Below are 17,937 nucleotides of genomic sequence, written 5' to 3'. Positions count from 1 at the left end.
GAAAACTCCACCATTTATCGGAGTATGTCATCCGAGGTACATTTTGAAACTATAGTCCCTGTAAAGTTTTGCAGACATATCCATGGAACGTTTTAAATATGTTTGCGAGTAAATTGGTCAACAGCTCACATCCAAAAAAAATGCTTTGGAATAACACAAATGAAAAATTATTTTGGTACATGTCATTTGATTCAGAAGAAAAGGGTGTATGGTAGTATGGACAGTTAATCTGGATGAACTGCCTCGTACTACTATACATCCTGTACTAAGTTACAGCCCTAGATTAACCCTACAAGGAGAAATGACCCGGCCAGCGGAAGCTATATTTAATTATATAGCCTAGCTGGCCGAGTGGTCTCGGGCGCTGGACTTTGTGCAGGCGGTGTTGCCATAGATGTCACAGCGGTACGAGTTCGAGTCCCGCGGAGGGAACGACCAAAAATGTGAAAGTTCTAACATCGTTGGGAATTTTTCTGACCTTTATAGATATATAACTATCATTAGTTGTGAAACCTGAAGAATGTAGCGAGTGGAGATTTGACTTTTTGACTAAATGTAGTTATATATTTAAAACAGGTAACATGTAAAAATATTGAACTTGTAATGGATAAATATACATCAATATATCATGGATTATTTGTATATCAAAAGACATACAGACCACGTGTCATGCAACTGTTTGAAATGTTATTGGTAGAGCCTTTAAATTGAACGAAAGCGAAATTTTGTATTTTTTTAATAAAGGAAAATCACAATGAATTTAACAACTGTGTTGCAATTTTGAACAAACTATACAACAACGTAGGTATTTCAAAGATAAAGGGTGTTACTGTAAACACGCAAATCTAACGCTTAAATTTAGAAAACAAACGCAGATAACTTTGTCAGATGTTATATCAATACAGTTTTGGAGATAAACATATTTGTGGCTTCTACTTCCTTGTTCTAATATTGTTGAATCAACTATGAGTCTCTTTCTTATATTCTCTTGTATATTGTTTTTTTTATCAAGACCGCACGGGACATATATATACAAAAAAAGTACGTAACTAATTCTAAATAAGACAGTAAGCTAAATTTATTTGGATTTGATATCACATTTGAATGTCGTTTACCGAATCAACATAACGACATTCCTAGAATGCGATTATTTAATTGACATACATGGATGCGAAAGTTCATTCTATTTCTAAAGGTGTCGAATTTTACAAATACCTATTAAGTGTTTTGAATGTTTTTAATGTGATTAATATGTTCAAGTGCCGTGATATTATGTTTGATTAAAGTCGGTACTTAAATAACAAAACAATTTAAACATAATGTAAAAATACAAAATTCCGAAAATTCGTGATCATTATTTTTACAAATAGGGACAGTTTTTAGGGAGCAAGGAAATGGAACGTGTGAGCTTTATAACTTATTAACGGGTCAAAAGGTGTTTCAACTCTCATACATAATGTTCCTATATAGTCGATCAATCAGAAACTCTTCATGATTTTTATTTAGAAGAAATCGCATAAATTGAGTTGCTTTTCATTTATTCAGGGTTAGGTTGCTACTACGCATACAATAACGGATCTAATTATAATGGTCAGCAAAACGTCACAGAATCAGGAAGACCGTGCCTAAAATGGAACGATGTCAGTTCGAAGTTCTCACATTACACTCAAAACCATTCTTACTGCAGAAATCCTTTACCGCTCTATATTTCAAAACCATGGTGCTATGTTGGATCCAACTTTCAGTATGAAAAATGTAACATACCGATCTGTAAGTACATTTAACAAAGTTTAGTCAAATGCACTGACCTGATTATGGACGAGTTGATTATGTTATGTATAAATTTGTTTGATTTATATAATAAATTCCGTTTAGAGCTGTATATTAATTATGTTATGACACAGTTTAGTATGAAAAAAGGCAGAAAAACTGTACTCGTAAATACTGTACTGAATATTGTTTGATTTGTTGTATCTGGTTCATATGGTATAATTCACTTATTAACACTTTATATATAATGATGATATAGAGATTCCTCAAACTTAAACAAAACGATTCCAAAAATATGAATATCGTTTGGCTAGATCATTTAATCTCAGTTTCAGCTAAATAGATGACGTATTATCGATAAACATTCCTAGTTCCGGGGATTTGATACATCGCATCTACCCCCAAAGAACTTGAGATAAAGGACACTACAGACACTAAGTATTGACCAAATTTTACGGCAAACGTGATGACTTTTCATTCAGAATTGTCATCTTTCCTTTCATCTTTGGCAACATTCCTTCAGCACCTGCGTATGGAATGTTCATATCGCAACTCATACGTTATGCCAGAGCTTGCCGAAACTACGCAGACTTTTTGTATCGCACTAGAATTCTAACAAATAGGCGTCTGGAACAGGGTTATGTTGCTACAAGATGGAAGTCATCACTACAAAAGTTTTATGGTCGTCATCATGACCTCGTGGATCGCTACGGTGTATCCATCTGCGCCATGAAAACTAATTTGTTCAACGTATCCTAGTTTCCTTTCCTCTTTCGTCTACCCAGGACATAACAGATTATGAACAACTCAGCGTGTGTTTCTAGAAAAGCAGAGGACGCTTATCCTACCGGTGCACCTGGTCCATGCTCCCAGTTTTTAGTTGAGTCCGAGTTGCTCATTTGCTTTTGTTACTTTGTATGTATGATTTTTGTTACTTTATGTTCTTTGTTGTATATGTCTGTTTTCCATGTCTGGTCTTTGTCCCTGAATTGCATTCTTTTGATTTCTTCAGCATGGACCATGTGCACCGATAGGGTAAGCGTCCTCTGCTTTTCTCGAAACACCAAGTAAGATCATGTCTGGTCTTTGTCCCTGGATTACATTCTTTTGATTACCGCTATAACTTTGGTTCCCTTGCTTACTCTTTTGTATAAATCTGAATATTTTGAAAGGACGACATCATACATATCATTACTTGGCTGCCTTACTTTATTTTCGGTTTTTCGTCGAACACAGGAAATGCAGTATTTTGTATTCCTTAAATTTTAGATATTTTAAATTTTTAAGATAGGTTCTATCACTATATAGTCCATAAAGCTATCTACCATCATATCTCAAGAAAATCAAATTTGAAAACCACAGAATATGTGTGTACTTTATATTTCCTTATGCGGTTTTCTTTTCTTTTAACGGTTGTGTTAATGTTTTTGTAAATGTTAATACTAGAGCTAAACAGTCCAAAGTCGTCTGTCTCAGCTGCTAACTTAAATCGTAACCCCTGTACATGTGAAAAACAAACAATCATCTGGGAATGTTCCTAGAGGTAAAAATCGCCGCTTCATATTGTTACAAAATCTGTTTTGAAATGTCAGTTTTAATCTATTCGACATATTTTACATTTTCAGGTATTGATTGCTTAAATAAGGCAGACAAAGGTGCATCTTACGGTGGAAACATTAGCACAACTGAAAGGGGTAAAATGTGTAAACTTTGGAAGGACAATGAGTTTTTTAAAGAACTAGACCAAAATTATTGTAGAAACCCTGACAATTCAGCGCGCCCATGGTGCTACACAATAGATGATAACCCCCGTTGGCAATATTGTACTATAATGCAGTGTTGTAAGTATTCAAATTACTGATTTTATATTATTGTTGTTAAACATTTAACTTAATTGACGAAGTAGCAATCATATGATATATATTTTGTCAACATAATACATCCTCATCTGCAGTTTATACAAATTTGTTTTGAATAACAGGTTTTAAACTATGTTTATGTGGTAAAGAAAATAATGAAATAAATATTGTAAAAATGTAAATTTCAGTACAAAATACAAAACTACCAATCATACACATTCCAGTGCATAGGAAGATCAAAAACCAAGTATTAATTGTATACAACTAGTACTCAAAACTAAAATGATCAAAATATGAATTAAATCCATCACCGAGAGATTCTACCATGTAAAAACAATAATTGAATCTTCAGTGTTTTAAGTATTTAAAATTTGTGATGACGCAATTTGTTTTATAAATATGATAAAAACAGTTCTGATATAAAACGTTAATTTTTCAAAAGAAATGTTCTGGTTCACCACAAAATACTATGTTTAATTAAATCAACTAATATAATATAAATTAAACTAGATTATGGATTGAAACTAATGAAGAAATATTTTATATTTTAATGATAATATGAATACTTCAAGAATAAAAATCAATAAAAAAAAAAGAAATATCATCACCATCGTACATGCTTTGTTGTTTGTTAGAAACGTTGCAAAGTATCCATGTGATGTCTAAGCTATACCGATACATACAAACGATACGACCGTTTTAGCGCTATTGCGTTCGATTGATTTTTAAACCAACTTATCAACCCTGTTTTGTACATATTTTAGTGTAAATTGCATTTGTTTTATTTACTATTTAGTTGTCGAAATATCAATAAATGATGCAACGAAAAGGAATGCTATTTAGAGAGACATCATAATGTTAGAAAAGATGTAGAATATTCTTTCATGATAAGAAAACAACTCATTAAATGCAATGAATGTCTTATAGTCTTTGTTTGCCTTTTTAAAACTGTCAGCTTAAAAGTAGAAATTCAACTGAAAAAGCTTCTCTGCACTGTTTTCTACTTTGAACCTTAAATGGTTTCATGTTGGACAAAATATTCAATCTTTACAATGCATTAACCTATAAATACGAGGAAAGTATTTTGGACATGCTAATATCGGTTTTATATTTGAAGACGCTATCTGTCATGGAAGTGTTATGTAGACAGGTTGTACGTTTTTATATTGTACAAAGGCAGATTTCATTACATATAATGATCTCGAATCAAGCAATTTCTTAGTTCATAATATTAACTGCTTAGTAAAGCACGCTATGAAAAGCAAACAAAAATTGAAAATGTTAAAATGTGTTCAGTAGTTATTCTCTCACACTTCCACAATTTATTTCAGCCAAAGGAAGAAAATGTTCAAAACCAATACGAAACAGTACTGTGTATATTTTACAACCACAAAATGTCCAATACAGCGTCAATGCCAACGTTATTGTTGGTTGTCAACGTGGATTTACAGGAAATCAAGTTACCATACGATGCATGGCAAATGGTTCATGGTCCAAGAATAATCCAGTATGCTCACGTAAGATTGTAACTTCAAAATATAAGGAAATTAGGTGAAATGGGTATTTAGCATGGATCATACGACTGTGTGCATAAAATATACACAAAATAAGCTCCGCCTTCCTGTTCCCTAACGTTTATAAGATTGGTGTCACATGTATGTTTCAAAGGTGATATTTGAAAACTTAACAGCGATAAATCTATTTTCACATCTAGCCTCACCATGATGTACTGCACCGCGTGGGAAAACTTTATCTGGTCAGTGTAAGGCATTTTCCTTGTTAGTCGGGCATACACTGCTAATTATTGGAAAATGAGAATTTGCCAGATGATGGAAGAATTTCTCTCACTAATGCATGAATTTTCATATGGGGATTATGATTCTAGAAAATGGAATTGAAAACACTGAAAGCATATAAATGCGTAAATAATGAACAACTAGCCTCATAATAAGTGACATGACATTCCAATATTTTCTCCATTGTAAACATGCTTATATCATAAATCAAATACTGATAACCAGCAAACAATACATGCATATAGTAACACATAACCAGGGGATGTAGAGGATGGGAGTGGGTCACTGAAATTTGTTTGGGGTCCAACTGCCTCAGCCTAAAAAATTCCATGACATCATGCATAGGTCATGCGACTTGTGCATGACCTATCTAAATATAACTTTGAAGTTAGGGAAACCAGGAAGGGGAGAACATACGTATCTAAACCTACATTAAAAATGAACATTCAAAATGAGACCAAAGATGTATATATTTTCTTGGTCTTTTTTCTTTTGTTTGTTTGTTTGCTTTTTTTTCGATTTAGTTTATTTGAATGTAGGTCAAATATCCATTTAACTTGAAAATTACACGATCATTTCAATAAAGAAATATCATTCCAGAAATAACATGTTCATCACCGATATCAGATAACAATATATATAATGTACAGCCACCATACCATCAGTACAATTATGATAATCAAGTAACTGTGAGTTGTAAACTTGGATACACGGGAAGTTCGACAATAAGAAGATGTACCGCAAGGGATACATGGTCAAACACTAATCCAATATGTTCACGTAAGTTGAAAATTGCAGGTTACAAAAGTCAGTTAAATTGAAAGCTTTGATATTAGGCTACTAAAACACATTGTCGTAGTCGAACTTTTTATCTGGATTTTTGTAATAAAGGGTTCATGTGAAACAAAACAATATTGAACTAACAAATTCTAGACAAAAATGTACCGCATTTTTCTAGGCTGAAATTCAAATTAAACAACAAGAATAGTTTCATATGAAAATAAAACATCATCATGGTGTGTTTTGTAGCATAAACAAACATTTTCTGGTCTGCAAGACTTGCAACTCGGCGGGTGTTTCTAGATCAGCAGAGGACGCTTACCCTACCGGTGCACCTGGTCCATGCTCCCAGTTTTTGGTGGAGTCCGAGTTGCTCATTTACTTTTGTTGCTTTGTATGTATGGTTTTGGTTACTTTATGTTCTTCGTTGTGTATGTCTGTTTTCCATGTCTGGTCTTTGTCCCTGGATTACATTCTTTTGATTACCGCTATAACCTTGGTTCCCTTGATTGCTCTGGCAGCTTCAATAATCAGAACACCTTTATAAACATATTCGGGAATTTAAAGGCATACGTTTTATGAACATGTATCTCTTAAATTCAAATAAATGTATATAATTTTTTATTTATTGTCGATATCAGGTAAACAAGTATTTTTGTCGAGCTCAGTTGGTGTTTGTTATTATTACCAATAACTGCCCAACAATCATTAAATTGAAAAATTAAACATTGAAAGATCATTGCAAAACATGAATATAATTTTACGGAGAACATCCAGATCACCAATGATAGAAATTTGGTAAATTTGATAATTGCCTACAACACAATTTTGCAGCATTTTTATTTGGGAGATATTTATATATATATATAAAAAAGTATACTGCATTTTAACCAATGGCGATATTTAGACAGAAAACTTCACAAAACTGATTTACCTTTAATAAAAACTAATCATAATGTTTATTTGCAGCTTGTGTGACATTTTTTGTTCAGCTTCAAATCCATACCTAAAAATCAAAACGTTTTAATTAACTAATTTGGAGGGTAAAAACATCTGTTATGTGAACATATGTACACAAAATGTGTATATATTCGTACAAATCTGTAGTCGATATCAGGTCAATATATTTTGTCTAGTCTTTTTAATTGTAAGGTTGTCCTTGTTCATTTATTTGTATTGCTCCTACTGTTGGTCAATAAACCTTCAATAGGAAAATAAACAAAATTAACATGATATGAATATATCCCAGTAATAACATGTTAATCACCGGTATCAAATATTTAGAGTCGATCATGTAAAACCATCAAACCATAGAAATTTGTAGTCGATATATGTTAAAAATTTTAGCCTAGTTTTGATTAAATCATTTAAAATGAAATATTCTCTTTGTGTGTTTCTTTTTATTTTGTTGTTGTTGTTTTTTTTTTTTGTTTTTTGTTTTTGTTTTGGAGGGGGGGTTTGTTTTTCTATATCTGCTTTTGCTTTGTTTGGTTTGTTCGTTTCTTGTTTTTCGATTTAGTTTATTTGAATGGAGATCAAATATCCATTTAACTTGAAAATAACACGATCATTTGAATACCAATAATATCATTCCAGAAATAACATGTTCATCACCGATATCAGATAACAATGTTTATAATGTACAGCCACCATACCATCAGTACATCTATAATAACCAAGTAACTGTGAGTTGTAAACTTGGATACACGGGAACTTCGACAACAAGAAGATGTACCGCAAGGGATACATGGTCAAACACTAATCCAATATGTTCACGTAAGTTGAAAATTGCAGGTTACAAAAGTCAGTTAAATTGAAAGCTTTGATATTAGCTACTAAAATACATTGTCGTAGTCGAACTTTTTATCTAGATATTCGTAATAAAGGGTTCATGTAAAACAAAACAATATTGAACTAACAAATTCTAGACAAAAATGTACTGCATTTTTCTAGGCTGAAATTCAAATTTAACAACAAGAATAGTTTCATATGAAAATAAAACATCATCATGGTGTATTTTGTAGCATAAACAAACATTTTCAGGTCTGCAAGACTTGCAACTCGGCGGGTGTTTCTAGATTAGCAGAGGACGCTTACCCTACCGGTGCACCTGGTCCATGCTCCCAGTTTTTGGTGGAGTCCGAGTTGCTCATTTACTTTTGTTGCTTTGTATGTATGGTTTTGGTTACTTTATGTTCTTCGTTGTGTGTGTCTATTTTCCATGTCTGGTCTTTGTCCCTGGATTACATTCTTTTGATTACCGCTATAACCTTGGTTCCCTTGATTGCTCTGGCAGCTTCAATAATCAGAACACCTTTATAAACATATTCGGGAATTTAAAGGCATACGTTTTATGAACATGTATCTCTTAAATTCAAATACATGTATATAAACTTTTATTCATTGTCTATATCAGGTAAACAAGTATTTTTGTCGAGCTCAGTTTGTGTTTGTTATTATTACCAATAACTGTCCAACAATCATTAAATTGGAAAATTAAACATTGAAAGATCATTGCAAAACATGAATATAATTTTACGGAGAACATCCAGACCACAAATGATAGAAATTTGGTAAATTTGATAATTGCCTACAACACAATTTTGCAGCATTTTTATTTGGGAGATATTTATATATAAAAAAAAGTATACTGCATGTTAACCAATGGCGATATTTAGACAGAAAACTTCACAAAACTGATTTACCTTTAATAAAAAACTAATCATAATGTTTATTTGCAGCTTGTGCGACATTTTTTGTTCAGCTTCAAATCCATACCTAAAAATCAAAACGTTTTAATTAACTAATTTGGAGGGTAAAAACATCTGTTATGTGAACATATGTACACAAAATGTGTATATATTCGTACAAATCTGTAGTCGATATCAGGTCAATACTGCTGAATTTTAGATATGTCTTGTTTAAACGATATCAATAATCTTTGACAAATCATTCTTAGACTGGTTTGATGGCAGAACGGGAAACAAAGTGATTGAATAGAAAGCAAATATTATACAAAAACCCGTTGAAGCGTGAAGAAAAGTTTCAAATGCAAACTACCAGCCATTCTACATAGGGAAAATTACATGACAATTCGTGACTACCCAACGACTTATATTTTTTTATTTACACTGGTCATCGATGAAAACACGAATATTTTAATGCCTAGAAATACGAGTTATTTTGATATGATTTACGCCTTTATACCAGCCTTTATACCAGCAGACAAAGCCCAAAACAACATTGTTTTTGTTTTCAAAACGTTTTACATCCCATGTTTATTATCAGAGGTAGATGTAGAAAATAATAGCTGTGATAAGACCTATACTGCTACCACACCCTCCAAAGAAGAGATTGTGGAAAACCATACGATGACTGTGATTTACCGTCTATGTACGGGATTCCTAAACACCTCAAGAATCCATACAAACAACGTTTCATAGCTGGATTTCTAAAATGTACCACTAAACCTCTTTCAAAACTTTTAACTTCTATACTCATAACTGTCAAAGAAGGTCTGTAGTCGTACCACAACACTTGTTACTCCTGTAGTGGTATTAATTCAATGTGGATCATGAAAAATTCGAAAGATCTTTTGGAGACATTCAGTTCAAGACTATTATCTGAATGTAATAGCATTAAAACTTATGATTTTTCAACACTGTATACTTCTATTCCCCATATTCAGTTAAAATCGTTATTTTTTCCAAACAAGATGGTACACCTAGATACAAATATATAGTTCTTGGTAGAGATTCCTCATACGTTGTAAGAAATAATTCCAAATCATCTTCCAAATATAAAAACGATCGGCATTCCAATGGGAACAAATTGTGCTCCTTTACTTGCTGACCTATTCCGTCACTCTTATGAGGCTGACTTTATAGCTGATCTGATCCAAAAGAAAGAATATCGTTTGCCTAGATCCTTTAATCTCATTTTGCCCTATATAGATGACGTATAATCTTTAAACAATCCTAGATTCAGAGATTTGATACATCGCATCTACCCAAAATAACTTGAGATAAAGGATACTACAGATCCTGTGAAGTCAGCCTTATGTCTTGATATACACTTCGATGGTAAAAGAAAACTATAGACCAAACTTTACGACAAACGTGATGACTTTTCATTCAGTATTGTCAAATTTCCTTTCGTCTGTGGCAACATCCCTTCAGCACCTGCGTATGCAGTGTTCATATCACAACTCATACGTTATGCCAGAGCTTGCCGAAACTACGCGGACTTTTTGTATCGCACTAGAACTCTAACAAATAGGCTTCTGGAACAGGGTTATGTTTCTACAAGATTGAAGTCATTACTACAGAAGTTTTATGGTCGTCATAATGAAGTCGTGGATGGTTACGGTGTATCCATCTGCACCATGAAAACTGATTTATTCAACGGGTCATAGTTTTCCTTTCTAGTCCATGCTCTCAGTTTTTAGTGGAGTCCGAGTTGCTCATTTGCTTTTGTTGTTTTGTATGTATGATTTTAGTAACTTTATGTTCTTTGTTGTGGATGTCTGTTTTCCATGTCTGGCATTTGTCCCGTGGGTTACTATCTTTTGATTACCACTATTACCTTGATTCCCTTGATTACTCTTTCTAATGCTTGCTACAGTATGAACGAATCCTGCACGATTTTTTAAGAGTGAATACGACCAATTTACATGTACGAATGTATAGCCATTGCAAACACAATAAGAAATACTACGAGAATTTACGGATAATTAATAAATAGATTTTGTTCCAATATAAGTGGGAAATATAGGAGTGTTTTACTAACGGTAATGATTTTGTTAATGGGGTTGCATTTACCCGAATAAATTGGTGCCAATACTGCCTCGGCATTCTTCAATTGAACTTTAAGAAAGTTTTGACAAGTTGACGAGAGAAACAAATAGTTTTTTACCTCCTCACAATGACACGGTAACCAAACCCGCTTTGTCCTGGGCAAATTCATCGAATAAACGAACGTAACCTACTTGAAATCATTCCTAAACGAATCGTACAATTACGACTTCATGTGATCGGTTAAAGATGCATTACAAATGGTTAAAAGTGGTATGCAAGCCCTTTACGAACCAAAAACATATGACTCGTCTAATCTCCTGTTTACGAATCGATATTGTCTTCGAATGTTAACGAGATATTAACAGATGTCGGCGAATGATTACGAATTAATTGGTCGTGAAGATCTGTAAGGAAAAAACCCGTTGAAATGAATTTGGGCATTCTGACATTGACGCTTCTTATAACTATATTCTGGAAGAACCATAAAATGTTAACATGAAGCTTAGGTCCTAAATATAAAAAAAATCTTGATATAAGAATATAAAAAAATCTTATTTTCTTAGATTAAAACTATTTACAGTTAGTTTGCCAAAACCATATATTTATTTCTCACCTGTACTTAATAACTAGTGTAACAAATGTTAACAATGGTGTATGTAACAAAGGTGTTATTGTTTTATACATTATTCAACGCATACAATATTATAATATCTAAAAAGACGGATTATAGATATCTTTTTTATGATTAATTTTTCGTAAACATAAAACATTTTAATTTTTGTTTTATTATTTTTAATAAAATATTTGCGATAATGATAAGCATTTTAAAGGGGGATGATTTCATTTCTTCTAGTAGGTGCTGCTGAGCCTTATTTACCCTCATCCTTTTATAGTTTTAATCAAAGGAGAAGGAGCAAGAAAGAGTCTCATTAGCCTTAAATACAACTGAAAATAAAATATAAAAATAAAATCAATTTTGAACTTCTTCTTTAGTGTCGAGGTTTGGCCTATTATTTTTTTCTGGCAACTAACCTGGTCAATGCCAAATCAATTTGATAAGTTTTTTAATCAGTTATATCAACTGTAAACTCATATCATAGTTTAATAGTTTTCTGAAATAGATAACAAGTACTACAAGATAAACGAGTACTACTGTATAATTGATGTTACTTGCCTACAAAGTGGATGATATTTAAAAAAATAAGAAAAAGAACTGACAGAAAAAACAAAGTGTTTCCTACAATGGCTGGAGGAAAAAGGTTCAAAATATATTTTAGATTCGTTGGCCTAACTTATACCATAAACTGCTAACATTAATAACGTAATACACCAGTTACTAGAAGGTATATTAAAAAAAAACAAAAACAAATACAGTATACAACGCTAAACCTCCGTGATTTTTACGGATTCAATGATCGATGTTGTATGGAAAATTATATATACAAATATATATAAATCTTCCTAGCTGCCTCCTTCACCCTCATTTACCATATAGCGGGTAATTTTCTCGGTGGGGCAAATTTATGTGTGTTTAAGCGGGTTGTCTAAAAAGTATAAAATAAATTCTGCGAAATATCAGCATCGATTTAAGCCAAAATGTTGATAATTTGTGACGTAATATCATTTTATCGAAGGTGAACACTGTATTCACGAATCGCTATAGGAGTAGTGTTCTCTAATGTCGTAGAAACATGTACCTAATTAATTTTACTGTAACATTTTTTTCTTTATTTGTAGATCTTTCCTGTCCGTCATTGAGAAAGTATGATCATTTACAGTTTTTAAACAAAACATTTTATTACCTAGATAGGGTGACTTTCAAATGTGATCAGGGATACAATATATCTGGTCACTCATCTATTAAATGCAGTTTGAATGGAAATAATACAATTGGACGTTGGAATGCGAGGCAGCCCTTCTGTCAAGGTACGTTCATGTCTGTTAAAAAATACAGAGAAGGATCCTCTTGCCCCTACTGTCATCGGATGTAAGCTTCAGAGACTATGTTGAACATAACAGCAATCTTGTTACAGAAATATCCTGAAGAGGACCTTTATGGGACGTTAGAAAGAGTAATCAAGGGAACCAAGGTTATAATGGTAATCAAAAGAATGTAATCCAGGGACAAAGACCAGACATGGAAAACAGACATACACAACAAAGACCATAAAGTAACTAAAATCATACATACGAAGTAACAAAAGTAAATGAGCAACTCGGACTCCACTAAAAACTGGGAGCATGGACCAGGTGCACCAGTAGGGTAAGCGTCCTTTTCTAGAAACACCTGCTGAGCTGCCCATAAAAAGTCAAGTCCGAGGTAGACAAACGAGGAAAGGAAAACTATGACCCGTTGAATAAATCAGTTTTAATGGTGCTGATGGATACAATATAACGACCCACGAGTTCATGATGACGACCATAAAACTTCTGTAGTGATGACTTCAATCTTGTAGCAACGTAACCCTGTTCCAGAAGCCTATAAAAATGAGTATAACTTTGAACCTTCATTTCAAAAGTCCCTTTATTTGGGAACAATATGTTCATATAACAAATATTTATAATTTCATATGACTACAAGGATGGATGCAAATCATAGTTGTCAATTGTAATTTAATGTCCTTACCATTATTGTGTGGTAGTGTTTTATTTGTAAGAATATCTTAAAAGAGAAGAGCAAAAAGGCACCAGATTGCAGAGGACACCCTTTAATATAAAAAAATAATCAAAATTGTTTTTTAGGGATAATCTGCGATCCCCTACCTAATGATGAACATCGGTTAAAGCCAAATAGCAACAAAAGTCATCGTTTTCCAAACCAAATATCTATAGAATGTGAAGAAGGGTTTACAGCGTATGAAGCATCAAATATAAGTTGTCTTGACACTGGGCATTGGGATATTCCTTTACCATATTGTATAGGTCAGTATAGAGAACGATTCGTGTCCTATCTTCTTTAATATTTTTTGGCTCCCTGTCGATTGTTCGGCTGTATAGTTATATTGAGCTATATATGCTTCTTTATGTTTGTGTTAAGATGATATTAAGAAAAAAGTTACTTTTTATAGCTTAAATACTAATGTAATAATATATTTCATTTGCAATAAATTTATAAAAATATGTAAATATTTTAAAGACTTCTCTTCTTACGAGAGACAAAACTCGAAAATTAACGGAGGTGCTATTGGTGGAGGATTGTCTGCCACAATCGTCATCATTATCATGATAATGCTAATTGCCATCTTAGTGAAAAGGTATGTGATTAATTTTATAGATCGAGGATATTGTCAAGATCTTACGAACTTTAAGTCCCTTTATGGGCTGAGGATGGACTGATTGTTTGTTAATGTGAAGTGCCATGAAATGCTCTCCTTAGATTTTCAGCTTATTTTTCTCGAGTGTTAAATCATATCATTTAAAAAAATATATAATATTCCTTGTAACTCGATGGGTGTTTCTAGAAAAGCAGAGGACGCTTACCCTACAGGTGCACCTGGTCCATGCTCCTAGTTTTTAGTGGAGTCCGAGTTGCTCATTTACTTTTGTTACTTTGTATGTATGATTTTAGTCACTTTATGTTCTTTGTTGTGTATGTCTGTTTTCCATGTCTGGTCTTTGTCCCTGGATTACATTCTTTGATTACCGCTATAACCTTGGTTCCCTTGATTACTCTTGTAAGGTAATTGTTTTTCTGTATCAAATAAGGATGTTTTGACACAAGAGATATCACTACGCTAGAGGAGTCAAAGTACCGAAGAAGAATATTAGTGTTCAGATGTTCTATGAAATCAAAGAACCGTATATTTAAACCACTAAAATATTTTTGCACTTCTAATTTTGGCGGATGCTAAGCTCGAAATACATAAACTCAGAGTAAATATTTCGCAGAATTTATTTTATACTTTTTAGACAAACCTCTTAAACACACCTAAATTAGCACCACCGAGAAAATTACCCGCTGTATGGTAAATGGTAATAATTTTTCATCTAAAACAGTTTCTACAAAACAAAATAATATATGCATAGCATACACATCATATATTATTATTGCATTATTTATTTAATATTTGTTATAGGAGGCAAAGGCCAAACAAAGATGACACATCAGTTAATGTAAACTATGAATCACCAACCGCAAGCAAAGAAGAGACAAATATCTATTCAGAAATTAGAAAAACAGGTAAAACAGTTTGGTTGATTAGTGATAAGTAGCACTCAAAACAATCATACTGTACAAAAATCACGTTGTGGCTTAAATTTAGGTACCATCAAATAAAATGTGGATTAACGTAATAAATATAATCAAGGGAACCAAGGTTTCAGCGGTATTCAAAAGAATGTAATCCGGGGACAAAGACCAGACATTGAAAACAGACATACACAACAAAGACCATAAAGTAACTAAAATCATACATACAAAGTAACAAAAGTAAATGAGCAACTCGGACTCCACTAAAAACTGGGAGCATAGACCAGGTGCACCTGTAGGGTAAGCGTCCTCTGCTTTTCTAGAAACACCCGCCGAGTTACTCATAAAAAGTCAAGTCCGAGGTAGACAAACGAGAAAAGGAAAACTATGACCCGTTGAATAAATCAGTTTTCATGGGGCAGATGGATACACCGTAACCATCCACGACTTCATGATGACGACCATAAAACTTCTGTAGTGATGACTTCAATCTTGTAGCAACATAACCCTGTTCCAGAAGCCTATTTGTTAGAGTTCTAGCGCGATACAAAAAGTCTGCATAGTTTCGGCAAGCTCTGGCATAACGTATGAGTTGTGATATGAACACTCAATACGCAGGAGCCGAAGGGATGTTGCGACAGATGAAAGGAAAGTTGATAATTCTGAATGAAAAGTCATCACGTTTGTCGTAAAGTTTGGTCAATAGTTTTCCTTTACCATCGATTTCTAAGTGTAGATCAAGATATAAGGCTGACTTCACAGTGTCTGTAGTAAAGAAATAGGTCAGCAAGTAAAGGAGCACAATTTGTTCCAATTGGAATGCCGATCGTTTGTTGAAAAAACACGTCCACCACACTGGACAAATATGTTGTCGATTAAAAATTCCAGCATTTTGTGAACATCTTCCTCTGTATATTTGGAAGATGATTTTGAATTATTTCTTACAAAGTATGAGGAATCTCTACCAAGAACTATATATTTGTATCTAGGTGTACCATCTTTTTTGGAAAAAAACAACGATGTATAATGTTTTTAAGTCGGGATTTTAACTGAGTATGGGGAATAGAATTGAAAAATCATAGGTTTTAATGTTATTTTATTCAGATAATAGTCTTGAACTTATTGTTTCTAAACGATCTTTCGAATTTTTCAGGATCCACATTGAATTAATACCACTACGGGAGTAACAAGTGTTGTGGTAAGACTGCAGACCCTCTTTGACAGTTGTGAGTATAGAAGTTAAAAGTTGTGAAAGAGGTTTGGTGGTACATTTTGCAGATCCAGCTATGAAACATTGTTTGTATGGATTTTGTGGAGTTTAGGAATCCAGTACATAGACGATAAATTACAATCATCGTCCTTGGTAGAGAGACCAAAAGAGGATAGCACAGATTTATGGTTTTCCACAATCTCTTCTTTGGAGAGTGTGGTAGCAGGAGCACATTGGGCTTTGAGGGTCCTATGTGCAAACCCTACCACCCCCACCCTTTGAGGGTCCTATGTGCAAACCCTACCACCCCCACCCCATCCCAACTAATTTAATAAAATATACAAATTTGAGGGTTTTTTGTCATGACGTCGAGGAAGGGTTCATAATTTGTATTTTACTCAAATATTCTCAGTGTCACATTTTTGCTACCATTATGACGCTGAGATATTTGGCTACCTGGTGGTGGCAATATATTTCAATTTACATCGTTTTGTATACAGTAGATTTTTGTTTCAACGAGGTATAAAAAGTGGCAAAACATTACGAAAATGCATGAATTTACTTTGTGTGCTTTAATTTCTTCTTTTTTTGCGACAAATTCATTCGTAAATGGTGGGAATAAAAGTACCTCAAATTATATTGGGTTGTTAAGAGGGGTGGTGCACGGGGCCAACGTACTAGTAGTATTAACATCTTATGACTGTGATTTTTTCCAGAAAATGTTTAGACTCTCACAATAACAATCTTTCAGCCTTAGCTTTAAAAATATGTGTAATTTTAAGTTTCGCCGATGAAATTTCAGGTATAGTGTTTGATGAGGACAAACAACATTACAGCCATGTTGAAATTAATCATCCTAATAAAGATAAAACATATAATAACGAACCAGAAGATGGCACATATTATGATTTTAGTGAAGGACTACAGATGTCTAAAACAGCTGTCTCGATCAAAGACTTCTATACATATGTTGAAAACTGCCGTGGAAAAGGAGGAAGACTTGAAACTGAGTTTTTGGTTTGTATTTTTTTTATTTTTGTAACTGAAATGAATTCATCTTGAAATATTTCGAAAACAAAATACATAAGCACTGGACCAAATCTTCATATCATTTTACAATAAAGTCCAATTACAAGCAATGTTTTTGATATTAGGGTTCGGCGAAAAGACAATATAACATATTCGTAAACTTGATAAGGGGCAATTGTAATATGAATGACATTTGATAATAGGAAAGTATCATTTGCCAATGTCATTTCTTAGGAAAAAAAACAATGATTAAATTAACTAAAGTAAAGACAGTAAAAATGAGATATACCAAAAGTACCGAAAAGTACGTATGTTTATTAGATTAGTAGTGCTATTAATTAATATTTAAAGTTTTAGATCGATGCCTTACATTTCATTTTGTTTATTATAGTTATTGCATGTAATAATGCAACAATGGGAAATCTCAAAATCATCAATTTTGTTTTCTTTTTTGACTTGTAGAAATTTAAAACTGGAATCAAACAACTGTAGCATTGAGACCTGTGAA

The 17,937-nt window shown here is 33.1% G+C and overlaps 1 protein-coding gene across 1 annotated transcript; it reads left to right on the top strand.

Annotated features, from left to right (window-relative positions):
- Positions 1-1,149: 1,149 nt before the first annotated feature.
- On the top strand, positions 1,150-17,921 carry LOC148613855 (P-selectin-like). Its single transcript, XM_088586598.1, has 12 exons — positions 1,150-1,195; positions 1,546-1,770; positions 3,396-3,611; positions 4,961-5,146; positions 6,026-6,205; positions 7,802-7,981; positions 12,739-12,927; positions 13,744-13,923; positions 14,138-14,255; positions 15,078-15,181; positions 17,203-17,417; positions 17,892-17,921. The coding sequence occupies exons 1-12, from the start codon at positions 1,165-1,167 to the stop codon at positions 17,919-17,921; spliced, it is 1,854 nt and encodes a 617-aa protein (XP_088442724.1). The 5' UTR covers positions 1,150-1,164.
- The last annotated feature ends 16 nt before the right edge of the window (positions 17,922-17,937 follow it).

This window comes from Perna viridis, chromosome 6 (genome assembly GCF_037379345.1).
Source record: "Perna viridis isolate PV_CMFRI_1.1 ecotype Kerala chromosome 6, ASM3737934v1, whole genome shotgun sequence".
Lineage (NCBI taxonomy): Eukaryota > Metazoa > Mollusca > Bivalvia > Mytilida > Mytilidae > Perna > Perna viridis.
This window is presented reverse-complemented; position numbering and strand designations above follow the sequence as displayed.

Bases quoted from the DNA above. Each gene is read 5' to 3' on its own strand.
- LOC148613855 (XM_088586598.1), top strand. From the start codon at position 1,165: ATGGATGCGAAAGTTCATTCTATTTCTAAAG. The intron at 15,182-17,202 runs GTAAAACAGTTT...ATGAAATTTCAG, and splicing joins TTCAGAAATTAGAAAAACAG to GTATAGTGTTTGATGAGGAC. The intron at 17,418-17,891 runs GTTTGTATTTTT...TTTGACTTGTAG, and splicing joins GACTTGAAACTGAGTTTTTG to AAATTTAAAACTGGAATCAA.